A 24899-nucleotide genomic window follows, 5' to 3' on the forward strand; every position below is an offset into this window, starting at 1 on the left:
CATACACAGGACCACGAGCCGTCACGGTCCGAACCACAGTTCTCGAAGACGATTCAGCGCCTCCTTTGAGGGTCTTCTTTGAGGACTTTGAGCTAGTCTTCTGTAAGACGTTGTCTGCCTCGCTCGTCGCAGAGGCACTGGACTTCTCGGTCGATACAGTTTTGGACGTAGCGGTTTTCTCCAGCGACGTGGCACTCTTGATCGAAGATTTATCGCTCTTTTCGATCTTCTCGGAGGCATCGTGTTTCTTCACTTTCTCTTTGGAGCTCAGACTACTCGCGCTCGCGCTCTTCTTGGCACCGTGGTCTGGTTCTTTCTTGGCTTCATCTGGCTTTTTCTCGCCGCCTTTATCTGGCTTGGCTTCGCCTTCCGGCTTCTTTTCCTTTGGCGGTTCCTCCATAAAACGCTTGATCAACTCCATCTTGTCCGCTTTCTCCTTATCTTGGATTTCTTTATCCTTGTCTTTACCTTCTTTATCCTTAGCGGCAGCTCTGCCTTCGGCGCTATCAGACTTGCTTTCTTTGCCGCCTTTGTCTTTGCCTCCTTTATCCTTGCCTCCCTTATCTTTGCCGCCACCTTTGTCTTTGCCACCGCCCTTGTCTGCCTTCTTGTTGTCCTTCTTGCCTCCCTTCGTCTTTTTGTCGTCGTCATCCTCTTCCTCTGGCATTTGGCTGCTGCGCTTTTACCTTTTAAGAGATGCCGCCCAGAAAAAGTGAAAGAAGGTTTAGAGTTGAGCTCATGCCTAGGCCAAGGCCTAAGCTTAGCCGCATAAGAACTGTAATCCTAAGACGACAATGCACATAAGCGCCAACTGCTACTTTGTTTTGTTCAGGGAACCGTACGGAATGGCTGAGAAGAAACATGCACCACACACACACACAGGCACGTGCATGGCAAGGGTGATGAAAGGAATACACGTGGCATGAGAAGTTCAATAACTTTAGTCGAAGGAGGTGCTCCTTGCCACTTCGATAATACACCACACTCAGTAAGTCAGCGCGGAAGTGTTCTGCTATGACATACGACGACGGCGTCATCTGCCTAATATTTCAATTTTGTCAGGTTAGCTCCATCATACGATGGAAGAAGTGATTTGAAAGCTGCGCCTCCGTGTTCCCCTTCCCCTTCTGTAACTTGCCAGCGCTTATGGCACTCTACTAATGTTCCATCGGCATTTGCTGTTACCACTCCTTCGTTCCTGTCCATAACGAGGTAGGTCGTCTTGCATAGACCCGCTTCTCCCTCCACGCCCTCAGGATAATGTGCCTGTTCCATTGCGTACCACATCCATTGCGTAGCCGACCCTCGGATGTACACAGTACGATGTGGCGGGCTCCTCATAAAATGTTACTCGGCTTCTACCGGCGATGCAACGCCACTGTCGCCATTTTCTTCCTTCTCTACGTCTAAAGAAATATAATGTCGTAGTAAACAAAAAACCTGTTCTGTTTGCTGCAATATCGTCTGTCTCGCACCGAGGTGGCGCATGTTAAAAACCTTTGGCGATCGGAAATATTCCGAGACCTTTCACTACGGGACATCGCAGTTCTGGCATGTCATGAAAGGACTGACTCGGCAAGCATATCAAGTGAGGCCTGCTGCAACGATCGCCATGATTATGCAAAACAGACTAACCTACCTTTGGAGATCAAGATCAAACGGCGTGAAGTCCGCTGGCGGCTGCCAGGGCCTTGGAAGCACACGACCCTCAGACGAAGAGGCGTCGCAGCCTGGTGTGGCACAATTTTTCTACTACGCGTTTTGAGGCACTGCACCTGACTTCTTCTTCAAGAGGTAAGGCGCGCGGTACGCTACGCACGTGCAAACAAGTGGCCTCGTTTCGTCTCCGTCTCCCTTTCCAGCACCAAATATGTGACATACTATGTATATGACATTTTTTGATAGGTTAAAATTAACTATACCAGAGTCCTTCAATACTTTTCTGGGCACGACACTCCGCCGTAACTCTGTGGAGCTTTGCGAACTGCCAGCTGCGGCAGCACCAACTCCGAGTCCCTCTGGGCTTGTATCGCTTTGCTTCGACATGCGCCTGCATCGGACATAATGTTGCCTTGAAAGCAGTGACCACGTGGATAACCCTGTGCATTCTGCGAGCAGGCGGCAGCGAAGGTGGCTGTCATTGCTGCTTGACGAGTCGGCGCGCAGTTCTTGAGGCGAGAGACTTTCTTCGCGCATGGGCTGCAGAAATGTCCGCAAGAAATGTCGGGAATTGAACCATTATCCCTCCGATCCCCAGCCAAGTGTGCAAACCTCTACTACTCGCCGGGATTCTTTTTTTAAACAATACATTTGTTTGCAAAACAAATACAATTCAAAGAGTGGAAGCACAGAGCAGCACTCAAAAATATATCATTCTTATTTGTATATTATATAACAACACAATAAGGGTAAGTTCGACCGAACAAGACAATAATTAGTGATTGCACATATAGGTACACATGTGAAGGTAATATAATGCTAAAAGGAGAGTATACATGTAAAGGATCAGAGAGGGGGGCGAAGGTTCGTGAGAAACCGATCGTAATTCTCATGGAGGAAGGAAACAACTTAGGAGAGGCCCTTGCCATTCCCAATGCATTGGAGAAAGTGTGGCGGAAGTGATGTCAAAATTTAGGGTTAGCCAAGTCGGGCCATTAGCAACGGCGACGCTGTTGCTATGAAAACTCGGGCCACTAGCAACAGCGTTGCTAAGGGCCCTAGGTACCTGAGCGTCGCGGAGAAAGGGTAAAGGAGGAGGAGAGACGTTGCAGCGTCCGGTCGCGGAGCGGCCGCGCCGGCTTCAAAAAAATGACGTCAGAGCCTCTCCTAAGCTTTCCTTCCTCCATGGTAATTCTCCTCGTCTAGCGTGAGGATGATAGTACCGATGACAATGACGATGCAGTTAATAATGATAGTACCGATGAGAATGACGCCGCAGTTAGTAATAATGATAATGATTGTAGTAGCGATGAGAATAAAGTGGATTTGGTTGATAATGTTGATAGTAGCTATTACAATGACGATGCAGTTTGTAAAAATAGTCCTGTAAAGTGGCTTTCGCCATTTCCACTCTTAAGCAAACTTCAACGCAACCCTGCAATTTTTAATGCGTGAGCGTTAATTAGCTGATGGCGAAAAAAAAATGCCAGCAGAAGGTGTAAGCAACACATGTCCGCAGAAAATGGGTACAGAGAGTGTCTGCACGCATCCCCTAAAACGTGTAGGCCGGTCCAAAAAAACATCCTTCATCAAATGTATATGCGAGAATTCGTTCAGCGTCCATGTCGATAAGAACCCACGCTTTTTTTTTTTTTTTTTCACCGTAAATATTACAAGCTGTTACCAACTTCTTTGTACTCGATTCGAAAAGCCTGAGATACCAGTATTTTTGAAGCCATTGGTTAAAGCTGTATTTATTCGAAAACTCGGAATATACTCCGGCGGTACTTGCGTCCTTATACAGCAGGATATGTATGATCACTGAATGTCACTTGGCCTTTTTACGCTTGTATAAAAGTAAAGTCCTTCTCCAATGCATAAGTACTGCCATGCTAATTAACAAAATGGTTAATCTTCTATAAACCTTTTGCTGACAGTTTGTTAACTTGCTATGTCGAATGCTAAAAGTTCAGGTGAAAAATTTTCAGCAGTGCCTTAAATAACTGTTGCACACGAAGCAATTTTTTCAAGTTCTTACTGCGGGTAGAGTCTGATGGTTCTGACAGACTATTCTCTCTACTTTTCAGGGAAGCCCGAAGAAAGAATGCAGTAGATAATGCATGAAGTAACATAAACCGTATGCCCTTGTTTCATTGAATACGTGTTACACTTTTGCATACAAGCCTTACGTGGTTTGCATGCATGCACCTTTATTCACAAGATATATGACATAGCTCAGTGGGGTTTTAAGAAGCTCTAGCATTTTTCCAGCATACGGCCACTGGCGCGAATGCAGAGCTCAGCTATGCGTTGAAAAAACACATTGTTTCTAAGTACAGATCAGCAAGCTCATCTCATTGGCTGATATGGACTTTACATACACCGCTCGTAAAATACTGCCGGCAAAAACGAACAGGTTTCTTACTTCCTTGATTGTGCACCCGCAGCTAGCAACGGCTGTCGTAATTGCAGAATAAAAGTTCGGGTTACATATTACCTGCAATTGATTAAAAAGGTATATTCTGTAATAAATAAATGAATATTCTATCCTGTATTCAGAAAACAAGCATTCTGTAATGAATTAACAGAGTCCATATTAAAAATTGAACATTATAGTTGTCCGTATACGGGAACTGCTTGGTAATAATTGCGTTCATGTTTTTCCATAAACCACACTTTTTTTTTTTTTAATTTGCACATGTCGACGTGGCGCGGCATTTAAGCATGAACATGCGCGCTGGACAGGCACCCCGTTCACTCCTTTAATGGCCCTTGATGGCGAAGAGGCCCCCTGGGGGACGCAACATGTAGCCGCCATGACGACGGACGTTGTCTCTTGCCGTTCCATGGACGCCTACGAGGAAGAGTTGTGCTTCCCAAAGCCTGTTTCGGAGAGAACAAGAGACAGGAGGCTTTCAAACGAGTCACTAATTGTAGAAGCTTCTTACTACGGCTAAAGAGCAAACGCTTTCGCCCCCTGCCTCGATCCCTAAGCAGGCTCAAAACACTGCGTGAGCCCACGTGTATTGAATCAATTGATTGGATTCTATTGCATTTGGTAGTGTACAGTCCAGAGCGCTCTTTGCCCATCCCACACTTGCCTGTTGACTCGCATTCGCCTAGGCAGCTGGAAAACTTGGGTTTGTTCGGTGTTACGGCTTGAAGAATTGAAGTGCTTTGTCATAATTTTGACACAGATATCGGAGGCTTTACAACACCATCATTCACTTCAAAATTTTGATTCACAGCCTTTTCAGTGTGTCATGAGTTCAAATCGAGAAGCGGGAAGGCTTTTATTGCATTTTTTAGCACCGAATGCATCTTTTGTTGTCGGACAAACATAAACGTAGTTAAAATGTGTAATAAGGATCTAACTTTATTGAGAAAGGTAACTGAATGTCCTTGCTTACAGCATCCCTTAATTATACCTGCAAATTAACAATTCCATCACCTTAACTGTAGTTCTGTTATGAATCACATTCTCTCCTTGGGGAAAGCTATATAATCGTTGCCTTCTTAGGACGTTTAGAAATATCCTGGTCTGAAAAATTCATTGAGCTAATTACCCAATTAATGATTAAATGTTGCCAGTGCCTTAGCCAATCCTGAATGAAATAAACACAATCAGCCAAATTCGACTAAACGGCTATTGCATTATTGCTGGCAAAAGCTGCACTGGCACAGTTTCGACCACCTGAGGCTCCTAAATGTGCGCTGAAATAGCACACGTTTGTTCCTGCGTTTTGCTCATACTGAACGTTGCCATTACGACCGTGAAGCGAACCTGCAACATCTTGCACTCCGTAGCCGAATACCAACTGCCCTTATGCAAGCGCGACGAGATATTAGCGAAATTTGTGAGAATATTTTTACACTAAATAGAAGATTTATCTGGGATACATAGTTTGCAATACTCTGGTTATTGTGCACTGCAATGAATTCTGTTGAACTTCACTCTACTGAATTACACCTCTCCGGATTGCATTTTTTAAGAGCCCTGCATGGGATTAGGCTTTCCGTCGTTTGATGCCGTGTTTGTAGAACCAAACAAAAGTATTGTGCAAATTATGCAGTCAAACAACGCAATTACCCATTTCACGCAGTGGAGGTATTAAGCCAATGCATCGACACGCACGTACACACTGCACTGTAGCCGAGTCAGGTAGCGTTAATATGCAAAGGTGAAAATATTCTCAGATGGAACCCTAGCTGCCATAGCGTATTCTTCTGTCGAGAAAAAAATACGGTCTAGAGTTTCTATTAATTCCAAATGTGGTTATAAAGAATGTAGGTTAGACCGGTGTCCCAAATTCGTGGTAACCGATGCATGAGTACCCAGAACAGTGGGCGTAATACACAGCGAATCATTCTCATCGGTGTAGTCTTTACCTGAAATGTTCATTCCGGAAATGGCCAGAATGACGACGACCAGGACGAACAAGAACAGGACGACTAGGAGCATGATCAGCGACCGCTCGGGGAACAAGGTCATGTCATCGTCGTCCCGGCTACGGTGGCAAGCACATTGTAAGTTTGCGCCGCAGTACACGTTGAAATGTGTCTGACTAAAGCGAGTACTGGCATCTCGCTTTTCACATGATGTCCAAGGTGCTGAACTTGACGAGAGAGAGAAAAGATGCTCAGAACTGCGGGATCCGTAATCGTGCAACAATTCATGAAGGTAGCTATTGCTGAGTTACACAGATGTGAAAATGTACAAAGGACCGGCCACAGGGAACGTAAACTATCGGGAGTTACGACTTGAGATTCGAAAAACTACTTGTTTCCTCACCTGTATATGGCGAAATTAACTGAAGGCATCTGAGCACTGTTATCGGCCAAGCGCATCGATTGAAGATGAGATTCAAACAGAGATAAATAAGGAACTGAACTCGAAAAAAGAAACAAAAATAAAGGAAGAAAAGGAGTACGGGCACTGTGTCTGGAAATCATGCAGTGAAAGATTACTCGGAATGAGTTACCCAACGGGTAATGCGACGAAAGTCATGTCACACATCATTTACTGGGCGTTAAAGAATAGACGCAGCGAGAAATAGGGCACACTGACTGGTCTGTACGGCAAAAAAAGAGAAAAAAAAAAAACATTTTACTAGATTCGCGTTATATCCCCAAAACATTTGTGAAAATTAAACCAACAAAAGCGCCATGCACCATCATTTCAACGTGTCACAGAAAACAATACGAAGAGAACGCAAAGAATATGTTTACAGTTCTTGAACAAGTGCTACACTGGCGATGATGAACCCCTTCCCTGCGTTATTGCCTTTTGGCTTTCATTTTCTGGCATTGCATTTAATCCAAGAAAAACGAAACAATGTAAAAAGACACTAAACCTGCAGTTCAGTTTCAGAAAAAGAAAAAAAAAACAATGTTTAGTGTGCTCGTATTTAAATGTATTGCGAATGAATGCAGGCTATTCAGAACATTATCCAAAAACAGAAAACAAAAACAAACGTTAGGCTTGAAAGCTGACAGCGAACAAGCAAGACTACGATGTCCGGGACTGTAGCCAAAGCCGCGACATCGCTGCCTTTTCCTTCCATATCGTTCCATAAAAATAAACGCCAGGACTCGTAGATCGGACTTAACTAAGTCTACTGTAGTGACCAGACCCTAAATCTGTCAAAGTCCGAATTCCGAATTGTCTCTAGCGCCGGTCCACATGAAATCATCGCAAAGTAAGCGAAAAATTCATTACAATTATATAAAGGGCGTCACGCGCTATAAATAGCGAGCAAAAGTGCCACCCTATAGGGAGCTTGAATGAAGCGATGCATGCTGGGTAGTCCGCCATGATGTCGTCGCTGGCAGCAGACGCGGGCAGCTCAGCCAGGCAGTATCTAGAATTGAGCAAGTGCATTGTCGTTTTCAATGGTCCACCAAGCTAACACGCGGCTTTTCGTAAGCTGCCCTTACGTGCGTGCAATTGTCGGCATATTCCCGAGGAACGTACGCGTCGAAGCTGTGCACGAAAAATCGGGCGCGCTATGAAGAAATGCAAAGCAGTGCGACGGGGACCTACTCAAGCTACGCGCGAATGACTGACCGCACTATGCGTCTGGACCTGGTCGCCCGTCGACATCGCCGAATTTCATGATTTCTAGCTCTGGCGAGTAGTTTTTGATACTTGCCCGGATTAGCGTCGATCTCGCGCATGTGTTGGTCCTTGTGAGCCATTCGCGTCGGCGTCGCAAGAGGAATTATTTGCCTTCTTGCATTCGTGCAGACGTATTTTCGGAATCGTGAAGAACCCGCAGTCGACCTTTCCGGTTGCACCAGCATCGTCTGCGCGCACTCCACGACCACGTAGACGAGGCTAGTGTGGCGCAGTGCCGTGCTGCGTCGTCTGCAGTCAACGACAACATCATGGCGGATTACCCAGCATGCATCGCTTCATGCAAGCTCCCTATAAGCTGGGACTGATTGCAGTGCCAGAGACTGTTCCCAACAAACAAAACGAAACCAGAAAGTCACCCGGAAGGGCACATCGACAGACTGGTGAAATACTCTGGACCGGGAGCGTTTGCCGCGAACATTTTCCAGCCGAAAGACGCGCACCATTCCAGTTGAGGGCCAACTCCGCCCTGACGATGGCCCAGTCATGCGTGCCTTTTATTCAGTTATGTGGTGACGCCACCCCCCCCCCCCCAGTGAACAATAAACGTTACATTCCTTCCTTCATAGTAAATGAAACAAATAATTATATGCAGATTTGTTATACCAATGGAAGACCAGTTATGGGGAACAACGCTGCACAAGCCGACGCACCCTGATGCTCCGTCGGGGCGGCGTACTGATATGTGTTTGATGAGGGATTGCTGTACCTTCTGCAGCTCTTGGATGTCTGAGTTAATCTGTTGACTCTTCTGGACAGAAGTTTTCAGATTGCTGACCTAACATGTCTGGCGCCACATTCCCCCCTGAGTTGGTTACGTCAAGACTTGGCCCTGGAACTTGGATCTGTGACTGCGCTAGGCTGTTGGTTATGCTCTAACTGGGGCAGCGGCTAAGCCTGCCGTATATGATCATGATGACGCGTCCAACGTCGGCCGTCTGCCCTATGGAGGTCTGATGAAAACACGCCCTGAGCTGTGACCACAACCGGCACCCATGTTGGCCCTCGTCGGAAGTTCCTGGCGAACACTTGACCGAATTCCCTTGAGTCTGAGGTTTCGTTGCTTCTCCCGAACAGCGTATGGCGCGGGCCTTTGACCACAAACAACTGTAGCATACAATCGTTTTTGCCGATCGAGAACTTCACGGTTACCGTGAACTTGGCCATCGCCGGCTTCGTGTAACCGAAAAATCATCTGAGTTGAACCTCCGATGGCTCCTGCGTCGTCGAAGGAAACAGCTCTGTAAAGGTCAATCATCTCGCTAACAGCTGTACTCTGGCACCGGTATCTAGCTCCATTTCTAAGGTGACCCTGATAACGTAAACTTCACACGCATCGGCTCTGGCCCGTTGCTTGAAGCGTGTCTGCTTGAAGCGTCCATAGGTCGTACTGCCCCTCCTTCCTTGGCCACCAGCTCGTAGTCCAGATTGTGGACAGGTCTTGGTCCATTTCGGAACCTCGCTCTTGCCGTTTCTGACGTGCTTGACTTGCAATACTCTTGTCAGATGTCCCATCTGATCGCATTGGAAGCAGACGCTACTCTCGTATCAGCACCGTCGTTCCAGGTGATTTCCCCGACAGCCCAGCTACTATTAGTTTTCACAACGTTCGCAGACTCCACGACTTGGACCGGCGTCTTTTGAGCTCGCTCAGCACAACATGCACGGGAATCTTGCCGCGCAGCCTCCATGGCAATGACGGTATTCTATGCGGTCTCAAGCTCCAAATCTGCTGTTTCCAGAAGACGCGTCCGGCTTGTGACGTCGTTCATTCCACTCAAGATTTAGCCTCGTAACATCCGCTCACAAAACGATGCGAAGTTGCAGTCATTGGCAAGCTTCTTTAATGAAGCAATGAAGTCGCTGCATGCTGGCTCTCCGTCCCGCCGATGTCAGGAAGAAAAACCACCATCTCAGATCTCGGCGAGTAGTGCTTGTTCAGAGCATCAAAAATCGCAGCCAAGTTGCGGTCGGCAGGCTTTGTAGGGGCGAGCAGACTCTGCGGCAGCAAATACTTTTATGAAATATACAACATGGTGGAAAGACGGCAGTCGTCTCCTTGGCGATGTCGTTCGTCGCGAAGTACAGTTCCGTGCGTTCGAGATACTCGCTCTAGTCCAACGTACCTGAGTCAAAAAGGCACCTTCCCTTCGAAAGATATGGCCGATACGCGGGCCTATATAAGACGAACGCTGTTGTAGTTTATCGTCGTCGCCAGTTGAAATAACCAGGACTGGAAGCGTTTTCTGGCAGAGAGAAGCACACACCATATGCCAGCCGAGGACAAATTCCGCACTGACTGTAACGCAGTCATGCGTGCCTTTTATTCGGTTATGTGGTGGCGCCCCCAAGTGAACAATAAACGTCACAACTGGATGACACCAACTCACCCACTGTAGCGTGGATTCTCTCAGGTAAACAAGCATCAAATGCGGGCGGAAATTTTAAAGTATGCACAAAAGGGTCAGAAAGGAGGAGTATAAGCCTATGGTAGTATATATGTGACCCAATCTCTGACAAATGTGACAAATGCTACGATTGGGTTACTTAGGAACAAGTTAGAGTAGTACAGCAACTTTTCTACTGTAAGCAGGTACAACGAGGAAACAATAAAAACGTAAACGATAGCATTTAAAAGAAAGCGAATGCTGATCGCTATCAGATACCAGTAACCGAAAATAAAACACTGCGCCAAGTCAAAGTCCGCATCACAGTAACTCATCTAACAAGCGCTAAACAACACTTCCTATCATATATCCAAATCATCGATGAGTAGGAAGGTAACGCTACTAGAAATAGCATGTGGGCCGATAGAGTACAAGATATATGCTTGGTTAAGTAAAATCAAATCGTCATGTTCAGGCCAAGTCTGTAGCGCGTATAACACGTCCGACAAACGTCGAAAATCAAAGCGAAAACATCAAAGAGGACAATGGGCGAGTCATAGCAAGCCTATAGTCTGTGGGCCGATGGTGGCCAAACAATACGGGAGGGTTAGCTTGGTACAGCCAGTCTCAGCTTCATTGTTTTCTTCTCTTATGTCCGAAATCAACTGGTCAGAGAAAACGCGGGGAGACAAAGAAAAATGGGGCAGCAAAAGGAGATCGCTCACTGACCGGCTTGCGGCTGGCGGCAGCGGCGAGGGCCGGACTCTGGAGGTCCGCCATCGCTGCGGGTACTGGACGGGCATCCTGGGACTGGCCACGCGCATCGGGCCCGAGGGCACGCGCGGCAAGCAGCCATGGCTGCTCACGACCATGGGCGAGCGTATCATGGCGGGCGGAGGAGCCCGCATTTCCATCGACAGCATGGCCGCGGGGGACATCGGCCGCTGTGGGGACGTCGGGGACATATGGCCCCCGAGACGGTCTCGCTCGGCTGCAGGCCCCAGGGCGGGGCGACGCGTAGACACACTGTTCGCATATTGATTTACACAGTTAATATGGTCAGTCTTGCGTTCCCGTCATCTAAAGCAAGTTATATATTTTGAAGCGATAGCGTTACAAGCTAACTTGTACAGTCAGTTTTCCAGATAATTTAGATACAACAAATGAAACATGCTAAATATTTGGGGCAGAAACTAAAAAAGTAATATCGTCCGCATACACGCAATTTTGACGGCCGGGTGAATAGGGATATCACGCATTAATATATTAAACAATAACGGCGAGAAGACAGAGCCTTGCCGGGCCTTAAGGTATCCTTAGTGCAAAAGAATGATCTATTCCTTAAAAACTCCCTTATCCACGCGAAGAAGTATACAGAAGACCCTGAAGACAACAAGTCAACCAAGTATGTTGGCAGGCATGTTGATGACTTCTTAGTACCTTTGAATGTTACTCCCAATGACAATCTGCAGGATGTAGCCGCTAGTATTTTAAACACTTTAGGTCATGTTCTAAAGCTCTTGCATTCGCGCATGCATAACTAGACTGGAACAATATTAGGTTTTCAAAAATCGTTCTAACGTTTCATGACAATGGGTACCATTGCTGAAACAATGCTCCACGTAAAAAGAAAGCCTTGCTACCATATACATATCATGTCGTTCAAAGCTAACCAAAATGAGTATAGCTAACCTGTATCTCGAGAACGCGCTGCAGAAAAGCGGCTTTCACACCATTCAAGACAGCTTTCTGCAACAAGAATAACGTTTGATAGAATCAAGGTTCACTATGCACGTAATCCAAGGGATTTCTGAAAAACTGCTGAAGATGCACTAAAGGAAAACAAACGAGTCCGGCAGATAAAATAGAAAAAAGAAAGATTGAAGTCATATGATACGTGCACACGCTTTCTCACTACATGAAAAATGTCGCCAATCGTCAAGGTGTTCAAGTGTTTTTCCTCCTCACATAAATTGGCTAGTTTGTTCCGGAGAATTGGTAATAAGAACAAAAATTCACAATGCACGGTTAACCATGAAGCAAAGTTTGTTCACTGCAACGGAAGTTGTGTGTTGTATTCCAGCATCATGCGAAAATGTGCATGTCGGACAGACAGGCCGCTGCTTAAATGCCCGACTTCGTGAACATGAAAAATATGTACCTTCTCATGAGGGGGCGAACTTGCTGAAACGTTGCCGGAAGCATAAATGTAGGTCACTGCTTAAAGAAACTACCATTGTGGTGCGGGATAAAACAAAGAGCCACCTGGAAGCGTATTATATTAAAAATGATAAAAATTGTGTCATTTGACACGTCTGTGACCTTGTTTGATAAATAATTTCAGTTCGTGAGCTCCTTAAGAGCACGCATAGATAACTTAAGCCATAATAATGACGAAGGAAATGAAATGCCCCCGTCACAACGGGCATTTCATTTTCTTCGTAATTATTATCGTTTTTTTTTTTTTTTTTTTTTTTTTTTAAGCAATGCGCGCATGCGTAGCTTCTTAGCTGAAGGGTATGAATTCCCAAGAAACAACCTCCGTTAGTCCAGCGCAGTCCGGTGTACATTCCTGTATCTGCGTCCTTGCGCTGATTTTAGTTCCTACGAATATGAACCAACTGGCCCAGCTGTCCATTATACTGGGTCTTCTCTCAAGGTCGTTCGGACCCAGTAAGGCGAAATTCGAATTTTCTACCAGAGTAGTAGAGCCGGAGCTCTAAAAACTTTTCTAATCTGTGCTACACAATTACTAGGGTCAGTCAAATTAAAACTAGAAATGTTTTTATTGGACACACGTGGAGCAAAACTCTGTTACTTTTCGACATAATCTTCCCCAGGCTCAATGCAACTGTGTCAGTGCTTGCAAAGTTCTTAATTCGAAATCATAATAAAAAAAAATGAAAAAAAATTATTTTGGGAGTACACGCAACCTCTTATGCACGACGTAGCATAGCTTTTCATTAGAATAAAAATTATTTAATTCCATGGGTGGTCCAAACATACCTAATTCACTTGGAGCAAGGTCTGACAAATGTAATATATCCGGAGGACATAAACTTCTGGGATTGCTGCAACTGTTCTGTGAGTAGCGTGGGGCCATGTATTGTCATGTTGTAAGAGCATACCTTCATACAGCAATTCACGTCGTTTTGATTTGCTGGCGGGCCAAAGACCGTTTTAGGATGTGAGACTATGGTGCACTAGTGATAGTGGAACATTGCGAAGTGCCGTCCTCCAGGATGATACATTCTGTGGCCAGAAAGTGCGTGAACATAACCTTTGCTACTGAATGTTGTGTTCGGAACTTCTTTGGCTTGGGTGATGACAATTGTAATTGATATCTTCATTTCTGGTTAGTGGTAGTGGACACAAGTTTTGTGCCCGGCGATAATTCTTGAAAGAAAGGCATCAACGTCTTCTTCAATCCTTGCAAGGAAGGCGACACCGTGTTCAACGCACAGCAGTTTTTGACACACATCCGCAAGTCGCTGTTTCAATTCGGTTGTCAGCTACCGCGGTGCACCCATCTTGCAGGCACTTTGTGAGATCCGAACACATTATGCACAACCTCGTCAGCTGAACCATGACAATATTTACTATTGCTCTAGTGTCATCCAGTGTCCAGTGCCTGGCCCGAACGAGAATCATCAGTTACGGATGTCGCACCCTTTGCGAAGTTATTTGCCAATCTGCAATCTTGATTCCGCGATAAACATGAGTCTCTATACTCGGCCTCAATATGCGGCAATTATTGGTACATTTAACACCTTCACTGTAAAGAAACGCATAACGGAATGCTGCTCCTCTTTGGTTCGAGTTTTGGTGGGGCTACCATTTTTACACTGCTCATGGGCCATTGTTTCTATGTCCGCACCATGATGACACTTTGGATATACGACACACCGTTAGAAATATTTCTACCAAATTACAGGCTACTGGCGACATCTATCGCTTTTCAGTGTGCTTTTACCGTTTTCATTCGACTGACCCACATACGCAGATTAACCCGTGGCAGGAATACGCGCGTGTTGTTCAATATTCTGATCCTACGCATAGGCAAGGGGAAGCACTAAGAAGGCTGCTTTTTAAGTAACCTTTATGCACTCTGCCATTGCACCACTTGTAAGCATCTATGTGTCAGCAATGACGCAACGTGCGTGTACAACATTGCACTCTCGCCAGCTGTCCGGGTCTCAGTGCAAGCATTTTTTTTTTTTTTTTTGCTATCCAGGTATCCATATGTATTATGTGTTCCAAGCGAAATTTCTGATTCTTATGCATAGAAAGGGACCAGGACTAAGAAGGTTGTCATTAAGATACCTTTATGCACCCCTTCCATTACGTCACTTGGAATGTGGCAGTAGCAATAACGTAACGTGCTTGTACAGCATTACACTCTCACCAGCTACCGGTGACTCGGTGCAAACATTTGTTGTTGTTTTTTTTTATTTACTTTGCCATCCAGATGTGTTATGTGTTACAGATAGATATGTTACGTGTAGATGTGTTACAGGTGAAATGCGCCTTGCCGATGCGAACAACGAGGATGCTATAGGATGATGCAGGCCTAATTAAGACATTTGGTGTAACTTTGCCAGGAGAGATGACGACTATGAAGGCGACAACATCAGAAGCAGCGTAAAAGAATGGCAGCTTACTTAGCCCGTAAGAAACCGATTTCCGATCAATTGCATGCATCCCGTTTAACTGTTTTATGCATGTCTTTAAAAACTGTTTAAAATATTATGTAAATAGAGTGGTTTTCATTTTTCAAGCGGTAAGGAGACTTTATAGTCGCTCATGGTGAAATCCAAGAATGAGGGTACACTGATGCCTCTGCATTAAAAGATTTCAAACAGTCAATGCGTGAGCTGGGTGTTGCACATTTATAAAAGGCTAAATTTTCTTTCGTACGTACCATCTTCTATAAATTTTTGCTTAAGTGTTCAGCAGGATGTTTTAAAGGATCCCCCCCGCTCGCGTCGCATATTCATTAGGTCCACCGCAGCAGCGGGGCTAGCGTATATACAAGCAGCCCTGGTGAGCATATAGCCGTACCGTTGGCAGCGCTGCTCTGAGGCTGCGAATAGAAAATTGCTCTTATCGTAGCTGTCACTTCTACCAGCAACTCGTTATGAGTCAGTGATACCCAAAAGTGTTCGCTTTTGACGTTATGTTGTTCCAGGGGTTATTTACGTGAACAAATTATAGCGCGCTTTTCTGACGCCGGTGCTCTCCATCCGACCACTCCTCTCCGCTACCTGTTTTAATTGCTGCGCCTTTATTGGCACCCGCCAGCTTTAATTGGATGCATAGGAGTGATCATGCTTGACCGTACAGTATCGCCTCTGATGCCCCCCCCCCATCCCCCCCAGCTCCCCTGAACTCACGAGTCCAGCTGTCATCGGCGTTTCGCACTATGCATTGCCCGGCCGTCACTGTATTTCGCATTTCAAGAAGCGACAATTCAACATTTTTTTTTTTTATTGTCAAGAATGAGTGACGGTGGAGGTGCATTCCATTTATGGAAGAGAACTTGGGGACGACGGCATCCACCGGTGAGGGCGGTGTACGCTTTATGGCCTGGACACGAGCTTGGCAGCTTCACGACCAACGCATACCTGGGAAGAAAAGCTAGTAAGACGATGTACGTGCAGACTCCCTGAAAAATCGTACAACAACCGCGAGCATATATGTTCGTGTCTGATGTCTTCTGAGGAATAAAATGCAGAATTTTTGGCGGCTTCGGGAGTCATATCGTAACGTGGGTCAACCTTGGCATAAAAACACTCACGTTAAATGCATTCCACTTGGACCTGATGCCCTGCGCGATTTCGGTACTGGGTGCATAGCGGTCCTGCAAAGACAAAAAGACAAGTAACGTAATTCAAATCTATGTCACGCGCTGTATATTTTGTTCAAGCAGAGACGCTATAACCACACTACAAGTTTAGTCATAGTCAGAGGCGTTTTGTAATGCATGGTAAATGAGGCTAAACGCTCAACTTTCGCCCTGCGACGTGAGAGTTGATAAAATGGACAGCTCTGAGACAGGGACTAAATGAAGACAGGAACGAACGACCACCGACTATCAACTAAGAATTAATTGCTCAAAACGCATAAATAAACTGCTAGCATGGCTGCAAACAATGGATAAACGCACTGCTTTTATTTCAATGGCATAACAAGTCGTCCAAGATTATGTTCTAGCGTAAGAGTCAGCAAACTGAGGTTAATACTACCTGGGATCTTTTTTTTTTTTTTTTTTTTTTTGGGGGGGGGGGGGGGGGGGGCAGAGCTTCTCTGCATAATGAGCAGTGCGACCACCAGCCCCTAATGATCCGGCATGCGACAGCGGAATACCGTCACGCGAAGCCAGAACTCTCTTTTGTTTGATGCACAGATGCATGTGCTCTGGGGTAGGAGTTAGGGTGGAGGTCGTGGAAAAGCTCGGTCTGAGGTGCGTACATTCAAGCAGCCCTGGAATATAGATAAAAGCGACGACGATATCATTACAATACGATCGAGGCAGCGGCGACGGATCAGCAGTGTGAGCATAAATGCTAAGCCAGCTAAGATGGACCAAGATTTAGAGAATCCTAAATTCTTCTTCCGAATGGAATCAAGTGAATGTTGTTAGAATTTAGGTAAATTCTGCTGACTATGAAGTGTCTTTTTTTCCATCCTGGCTAAAACTTCCGACAGACAACGGTTTCGTGTTTTTGATCATGACAGTACGTCATATCTTGAACAATTAGCTGATTCACTAAATAACTTCTTTTAACATAGCTTTAAAAGCTACAGTTGAATCCCGCCACAACGAATACCGCCACAACGAAATTTCCGCGACAACGAATAATTTTTTATTCCCCGCGAGTATCCTATAAGAATTAATGGCCTAAATTTCTCTGCACAACGAACCATTTTTGCAGAGCGTTTCCGCTTCAACGAAATTTTCGCGTTCAAAATCGAAACCGAAACTAGTTTTATTGGCGAGAAGTCCAAGTCAAATCCAAAGCCACATTAAGCATGAAATCACGTGATTGCAGTTCCGCCATTTTGGCTTTGTGTCGTGGTCGCGTTGTTCACTCGCTGCCTTTCTCTTCGACAACGACGAGTTTTCATCCGCAGGACACGATGGCAACGCAAGTGAAAAAACGCAAAACTCTTTCCCTTGAGCAAAAAGCTCAAATAATCGCCCAAGCAGAAAGCGGAAGGAAGAAAGCGGCAATTGCTGAAGACTTCGGAATTCCTGCAAGTTCGCTGTCAACGATTCTAGGCAATAAGGACAGCGTGAGAATGGCACTTGCTTCAGGCACATCCTCGAAGCACAAAAAGGTGACGCGGCCCCTCCATGAAGAGTTGGACAAAGCAGTGCATGCGTGGTTTGTGGAAGCACGAGCCAGCAACGTCCCCCTGTCCGGAAGCGTCGTCCAGCAGAAAGCCTTGAACTATGCATGCCTACTTGGCATTGATGATTTTAAAGCCAGCATTGGCTGGCTAAACCGTTTCAAGGCCCGCCATAACATCGTTGGAAAAGTGTTGTGCGGCGAGTCAATGTCAGACGTGGACGGAGCAGCTGCTTGGAAGGCGAGTAACATGGCCGGAATTTTAAGCAACTTCGCGCCTGCAGACATTTACAACGCCGACGAGACCGGGCTATTCTACGAGATGTTGCCGGCTAGGACGCTCGGCTTCAAGGGGCAGCGCTGTCACGGCGGCAAACACAGCAAAAAATGCATCACAGTGCTGCTTTGCACAAACATGGATGGCTCGGACCAGCGTCCGCCGTTAGTCATAGGCAAAAGTGCCAAGCCGCGCTGTTTTAAGGGAACTCGTAGCCTACCTGTGCAGTACAAGGCGAACAACAAGTCATGGATGACCCGCGCTATTTTCACCGAGTGGATGATGGCATTCGACCGCGACATGAAGCGGCAGGGCCGTAAAGTCTGCTTGCTTTTGGACAATTGTTCAGCGCATCACTCCGACGAAGTCAAGCTCACTAACACGGAGCTGAGGTTTTTCCCTCCCAATTGCACGTCTGTCTTACAGCCTCTCGATCAGGGCGTGATTCTTAGCCTGAAGCGCGCTTACCGCGGGAGGTTAATTCAGCCGGCTGCTTTTTAACACTGAAACCGGCCGAGACACGAAGGTGGACTTGTACGTGGCACTGCAGATTATGTCTGCTGCCTGGAGCACACTGGGGCGCTCAGTAATTGTGAACTGTTTCAGGCACGCCGGATTTGCCGAAGGTCGACCCGTACACTCTGCTGGCCTAACACCAGGCGTTACAGACGACGACGAAGAGGCGTCACCGGCTCCGGGGATCGCGGCCGCCTGGAAAACGCTGGGAGAAATAGGAACCGTGCCGCCTAATCTCGAGCTCGACGAATACATCGGCGCTGACGCTTGTGTTGTTGTTCACGAAGATGTGAGTGATGAGCAGATCATAAAAGCTGCCCGGAATGATAAGGACTCTTCCGATGAAGAAGACGACGACGTACAGGAAGCGCCGGCTGCGGCAACCGCCGTACAGGTGATGGACGCTTTTGATGTCATCAGGAATTTCGTTGCTGTCCGAGACGACGATGTTGCAATGGGTTTGCTGACCGAGTGCGAAAATCGCGTGACGGCGTTGCTCGCCGTGAAGCGTAAGCAAACCAAGCTTACAGATTTTTGGCATTAAACGCCTTTGCTGCTGCTTGGGCAATTCTTTCTGCGTTTCACGTCAAATTTTTGCGATAACGAAGTTCCGCGAGAACGAATTTTTTTTCGTGCACCGTGAATTTCGTTATAGCGGGATTCAACTGTAATAGGAAAGCTATAGAAAGCTGCGAAAATGGCCCGACCCAGTGCTTTCGAAGAGAAGGCCTCAGAGTAGCGCTCTTAACTCAGCTATGTTAATTTGCGCATTGTATTACCATCTCTTTTGTAGCATTGGTTCTCCAGAACAGGTTTATGCTCCTCCAGCTTAGACCTATTGTAAGGGACCGCGCTATTTTATAAGGAACTATAGTTAAAACTAGAGCAAATAAATTACAGCGCTCTTATCCGCGACTTGTTAAAGCACTGCCAGATTCGCGTCTACTGCAGCCGCTGGTTGCGAGATAAATGTTAGCGGCTGATGATATCGGAGCGTGGAAAGTGATCGATTGATTGAATGTCCATTATTTCGTTGAAAGGCACAAGGCCACTGTGGGGGGAAATGGGGAAAGAACGCTGGCATCTCGAGGTCCAGGTCCGTGTACCGTCCATTTTTTTTTTTCCTGCGTGGATCCGTTCAGAAGGGCCTTAGCCGGCAGCCCTATACCGCCTGCAGATCAGGCCGCTTTGGCTCCCATATGTGGCGAATAAGAGCTGTCTGTTGGTATCCGCTAGCAGCGCGGGTCTTGAGACTGTGTAAGGTTGGTCTTGCACGAAGAGAAGACCGCGGGAGGATTTTAAATTGCGGAGAGACGCACGGGCGAAGTGCATAGAAGCTACTGAGGAGGTTGTGCTACTTAGGAGCTCATACAAGTTTGCTCTGGGGGGTAGGGGTAACGAAAATCTGATCATCCTACATGCCGTCGCATTGCTCCCGGGCACACCGGTATGCCCCGGTGTCCAAATGATTTCGACCTGACTACCTGTCTGTGCATGCCGCTTTTAAATGGCATTCTATGCATCATACTTACAATGTAGTCCAGGAAGTCAAGTTGCCGATTCTGAAAAATGAGAGAAATAAAGGCGGAAATTAATGACGATATAGGCTTGAAAGAAGCCAGCTGCGAAACAAACTAGAAAAAGCCTTCAGCCCCATTGGAGCATGCCGAGTCGGAAGGCACACATTTAATCACGGCGCTCACAAAGACCGCTCTCTTTCTTCCCTTCGTTTCCCGCTCGTCCCACCAGACCCCTTTCTTCCATACGATGTCCTGCAGAGCTGGTCGCCGCCTCGCCCAGGCCGGGCACCGGCGGTGCCAGCCATCGAACAGTTTTTGTTTCAACGATTGCCGTAATTAAGCCTGTCTCTCTGTGCCTGTCTTCGGGAAGAGGAATTCTCCCCAACATGGGGCTTCGATGCGCACCGACATCATACTGGACACGGACGTTTCTTTGCATACGGGGTTCGATCCTGTGTGTCGGGTAGTCAGCGGCCAAACGCGGTAATGACTGAGTCACAACTGTGGATGAACCGGTTTCTAGTGGGTGACTAGCTTTCTGACTCGTGACGTATACACCTGAAGTGCGCTGTGAGGGAAGGTATGAGGAAGGCAGGGAGAAAGTAGGGCTCCGAATCAATTTAGACCACCTGGGCCATGCACTCACAGCGTTCAACAAACGGGCGCTCTTGTTGTTTACTCGTATTTATTCACTTTCTTTTTTTTTTTTTTTTTTTTTCTTCACAAGGCTGCTGCTGAAGGAAGAAAAAGATACCATAGGCAGCCGTTTTCTCATAATCTGGCGTGCTTGACATATGCGTCTTACGCTGTACACCACGAAGGATTATGCCAATAGCGCGTTGCAAGTTGAAAGCTGAAAATACTTGATTCAAATCTTTGACGTGCTGCAGAATACTATATGTACCCACCACGTTCTGGGATCCCACTTCTTGAGTCGCTCGCTGGCGGACGGACACAACCTGCAATTCAACATACGTAATCACGATTTTGGCCCCAACTATACAAGTAACCCAATACCTATAAGCAGACAATCAGCATAAGCCGAACAAGCCGGTGCATTTGCAGCACCTGCCACACGGTGCCCGTTTAAGGGTTTCTTGGCATCAATCTAAGCGCGCAGCCAGGGGTGTTGTAGCCGCATGGTTGCACTTAGATGGAAGTCAATCAGTAATCGCTTCCTTATTACGTCAATGGATTCTCGTAGCATGGTGGTATAACAAATGGAAACATTGACAAAGGTGAATCCGCCACTCGTCGAGTAAACTACGGACGTCCGTGTGAGCAGCTGTTTACCTTTATATTGAGGCTAATCGACGCACAGTTCGTTTACCTTTATATTGAGGCTAATCGACGCACAGTTCGTTTACCTTTATATTGAGGCTAATCGATGCACAGTTCGTTTACCTTTATATTGAGGCTAATCGACGCACAGTTCGTTTACCTTTATATTGAGGCTAATCGACGCACAGTTCGTTTACCTTTATATTGAGGCTAATCGACGCACAGTTCGTTTACCTTTATATTGAGGCTAATCGACGCACAGTTCGTTTACCTTTATATTGAGGCTAATCGACGCACAGTTCGCTTACCTTTATATTGAGGCTAATCGACGCACAGTTCGTTTACCTTTATATTGAGGCTAATCGACGCACAGTTCGTTTACCTTTATATTGAGGCTAATCGACGCACAGTTCGTTTACCTTTATTTCGAGGCTAATCGACGCACAGTTCGTTTACCTTTATATTGAGGCTAATCGACGCACAGTTCGTTTACCTTTATATTGAGGCTAATCGACGCACAGTTCGTTTACCTTTATATTGAGGCTAATCGACGCACAGTTCGTTTACCTTTATATTGAGGCTAATCGACGCACAGTTCGTTTACCTTTATTTCGAGGCTAATCGACGCACAGTTCGTTTACCTTTATATTGAGGCTAATCGACGCACAGTTCGTTTACCTTTATATTGAGGCTAATCGACGCACAGTTCGTTTACCTTTATATTGAGGCTAATCGACGCACAGTTCGTTTACCTTTATATTGAGGCTAATCGACGCACAGTTCGTTTACCTTTATTTCGAGGCTAATCGACGCACAGTTCGTTTACCTTTATATTGAGGCTAATCGACGCACAGTTCGTTTACCTTTATATTGAGGCTAATCGACGCACAGTTCGTTTACCTTTATATTGAGGCTAATCGACGCACAGTTTAAGTTATCTACGTCCTTGTGAAGTAAACTTACGTATATACGCAGCGGTGGATGAAGACAGCATTTAAGCACGAAAAAATATTAAAGACGATCACACTTACAGTTCGAGTTTCTTCTGGAGTGAACTGAGCTTCTTGAAAACATGTTTGTTCTGAAAGGTAAATAACATGTATAAGTGGTAAATACTTTGTAATGTCAAAGGAAGCATATATGAGAAAATACACATAAAAGTCAAGCGCATATATGATACGCTCTAATTAGTCGAAAGGAATATGCGATTGAAATTCTCGTTTTCTGCACGCTCTGGTCGTAACCGTGTTTACGATGATCCGTATATGAGGAAGCTCTGCTCTCAAGTTTGTTTGTTTTTTAACAATATTTATTGCCTCAGGGCATCAGTAAGGTATGAGATGAATAATGAGCTAATGATTAAATGAATGGAAAAAAGTTGGCTGATTTTATGAAGTCCAAGACTGAGCGATGATGTGGTTCCATGAGTCCAAGCGAGATACGAGGCAGGATTGTTGGCTGAAAGGCCAGCTATCGTCAAGTGCCGGATACGTGTTGGTTTAAAAGCTGGGCAGACTCACAGTTAGTCCATAGTTATAAAAGGAGGAACGTGAAGGAACAATAATAATATTATGGAACTCAATTTCGATTATTCGAGTCGCCGCTGTTGAGTAAGCTGCCTATATGTCGCAACGAAATGATAACTAATACATAACTGCTAACGAATAAACCGGTAAAAAAAAAAAAAGCCATTTTAGTAAAGGTATTCCCTACATGCACGCTGAACAGTCTGGTGTAGCACGAGTTTTTCGGTTAGGAAGCCAGCAGAGATGGGGTCTTTCGTTAGGATCTCTAGGCTATCTTTGGGACACCTTCCCGTCTTCCAGAACGATTCGCACGGTATAATTACGACACACAAAATCAAACTAAAGCAGAAAGCAATATTTCGATCGCGGTGCCCAATCTCAGACAGCACCCTGCAGCTCCGGAAGTAATCTGGTCTTTGTACTATATGCTCTCAGAACAATTAAACCCGCCAACGTCATGAAACGTGATGCCGATACGGCTGAGCTGTAAAAGTAGTGGAGGGAACAACTGTGATGAACTGCAGCAGCCTCCTAAAGTAACGACTACCCGAGACGACTACGTCTCTTTAAACCTTTTCTTTTTTTTTTTCTTTTACAGTGTGAGGAACCTAGCGGGATGAAGCAGCGAGCGTGTGTGCTTTCATTTCTGCCTAGTCGCATTATTGATTCCTCAATAAGGGACCGCTTTCAGCTGGCAACATGACTGAGTATTCTTGTGTCACGTGGTACGGGGACGAGGCGACGTCGTCGACTGCCTCACGCATGCAGGTGAACCACTTCAGTTCGGCCTGATCTAAAACATACTTTAAACTCAAGAAGCTTTAAAAGAACACGAAGCCTGAAGAGCATATTGGCCAAAGAAAGACTACTCAATTCGCAATTGAGCCCCACTACATAAGTGCACTAAGCGGTTTCATTGTGACGAAAAGCCGGCGTCCGGTATGACACGCCCGTTAATTATCACCTGTGACCGGCCAAGGTTGGCAGGTGGCAAAGGGGGGAGAGAGAAACTCGAAAGGAAACTCTTTTCTCCTCTCCTAGAGGAAGGAGGGAGAGACGGGAATGTAGCCAGTTTAAAAGATGTCTGCGGCGATGCATTGCATGCGCAGTCATACGTGGTATGTGCGTCTCAATGGCAGCTCACAACGAGGTACTTGCGACATTGTCACAACTGATGGTGGTAATTATGTGTTGTCGAAGTTTGAATTCCAGCCAGACACACACGAAAGGCTTCCTGCGTAGCTGTAGCTGTAATCATGGACTCGCGAAGGAAATTGAAAAGAAAAGTTATCCCTGCACGTGTGCTTCACAAGTGTTATCAGTTCGCCACTCTTCCGATATCACTCCGCTGACTTCGATCGAGACAGGGGCAATATGTTATGCATCTTGCTGGTTTTTGTGAGAGGCTTGCAGTGGTGTGCGCGTTTGCATAGTGCAATAAACAGGGCCAATAGTACCTGTTACTCATATTTACAGAGATCTGTCGATTATTTTCTGCGTGCGAGTATTATGGCGTAACTTAAATGCTACCGCGCACTGATGTGCGCTACACTCTGCGCAAGTGGTACAGACTGAATCGAAAGAAGGGCAGCGGCTCCACGTGAAAGTGGTACAGTGAAATCTTCTCGGGGGGTCACGTCCACAGGTAACAACTTCTAACTACTCGATGCAGCTCAGAGGTCAATATGAATGCGTATCGTGTGCAAGGTGTTCGTTCCACGCCTTATTTTATTCACTTAGCTAACGACTTCATTACCTATCAGATATTGTCTTTACCATATTTACTTTTTTTTTTTTTTCATCGAACCAATTCTTTAGACCCAATATTGGTTTTCGTATCGGGATAGCAAATGAGAGCGAACTGTTGCAGAGAAAGGCACTACTCACCCATCTGTTCGAAGCGTCTGGCAACGTCTCCGGGACCATGCGGTGAAGATCCCGCTTCGTCTGTTGCAGCGGACAAGCCTACCAGAAGGGCGATTGTGTAACACAACGCAATCACGCTGACCATCTTGACTGCCGACGGGAGACGGTTCTACTCGCACGTCTTGTTTGGACTTCGCTGGAAACACTACAGCGGCTATCGTCTTTGCGTACCACTTATATACGTCTATGTAGAGTGTACTGCCACCCCTACGCTTATCGGCCGCCACGTGCTGAAAAGAGTGTTTTTCTCTGCACGCTGCTGACTCGTGCGGTGGTAAAACCCGCGCGTATCCGTCCATGCTGATATCTGCTGACCCAC

At 46.2% G+C, this 24899-nt stretch overlaps 2 protein-coding genes across 2 annotated transcripts; both read right to left on the reverse strand.

Annotated features, from left to right (window-relative positions):
• Positions 1 to 4513: 4513 nt before the first annotated feature.
• LOC146197571 (uncharacterized) lies at positions 4514 to 11120 on the reverse strand. The gene is made up of 3 exons (XM_084597199.1): positions 10912 to 11120; positions 6049 to 6167; positions 4514 to 4542 (listed from the first exon to the last, which is right to left on the reverse strand). The coding sequence occupies exons 1-3, from the start codon at positions 11118 to 11120 to the stop codon at positions 4514 to 4516; spliced, it is 357 nt and encodes a 118-aa protein (XP_084453325.1).
• Positions 11121 to 15651: 4531 nt separating this feature from the next.
• On the reverse strand, positions 15652 to 24742 carry LOC146197572 (uncharacterized). The gene is made up of 6 exons (XM_084599477.1): positions 24542 to 24742; positions 22160 to 22209; positions 20756 to 20806; positions 19860 to 19889; positions 15980 to 16042; positions 15652 to 15806 (listed from the first exon to the last, which is right to left on the reverse strand). Exons 1-6 carry the CDS (start codon positions 24663 to 24665, stop codon positions 15762 to 15764), a joined length of 363 nt encoding a protein of 120 aa, XP_084455603.1. The 5' UTR covers positions 24666 to 24742; the 3' UTR covers positions 15652 to 15761.
• Between the last annotated feature and the right edge of the window lie 157 nt (positions 24743 to 24899).

This window comes from Amblyomma maculatum, chromosome 3 (genome assembly GCF_055883805.1).
Source record: "Amblyomma maculatum isolate TAMU_Amacu chromosome 3, ASM5588380v1, whole genome shotgun sequence".
Lineage (NCBI taxonomy): Eukaryota > Metazoa > Arthropoda > Arachnida > Ixodida > Ixodidae > Amblyomma > Amblyomma maculatum.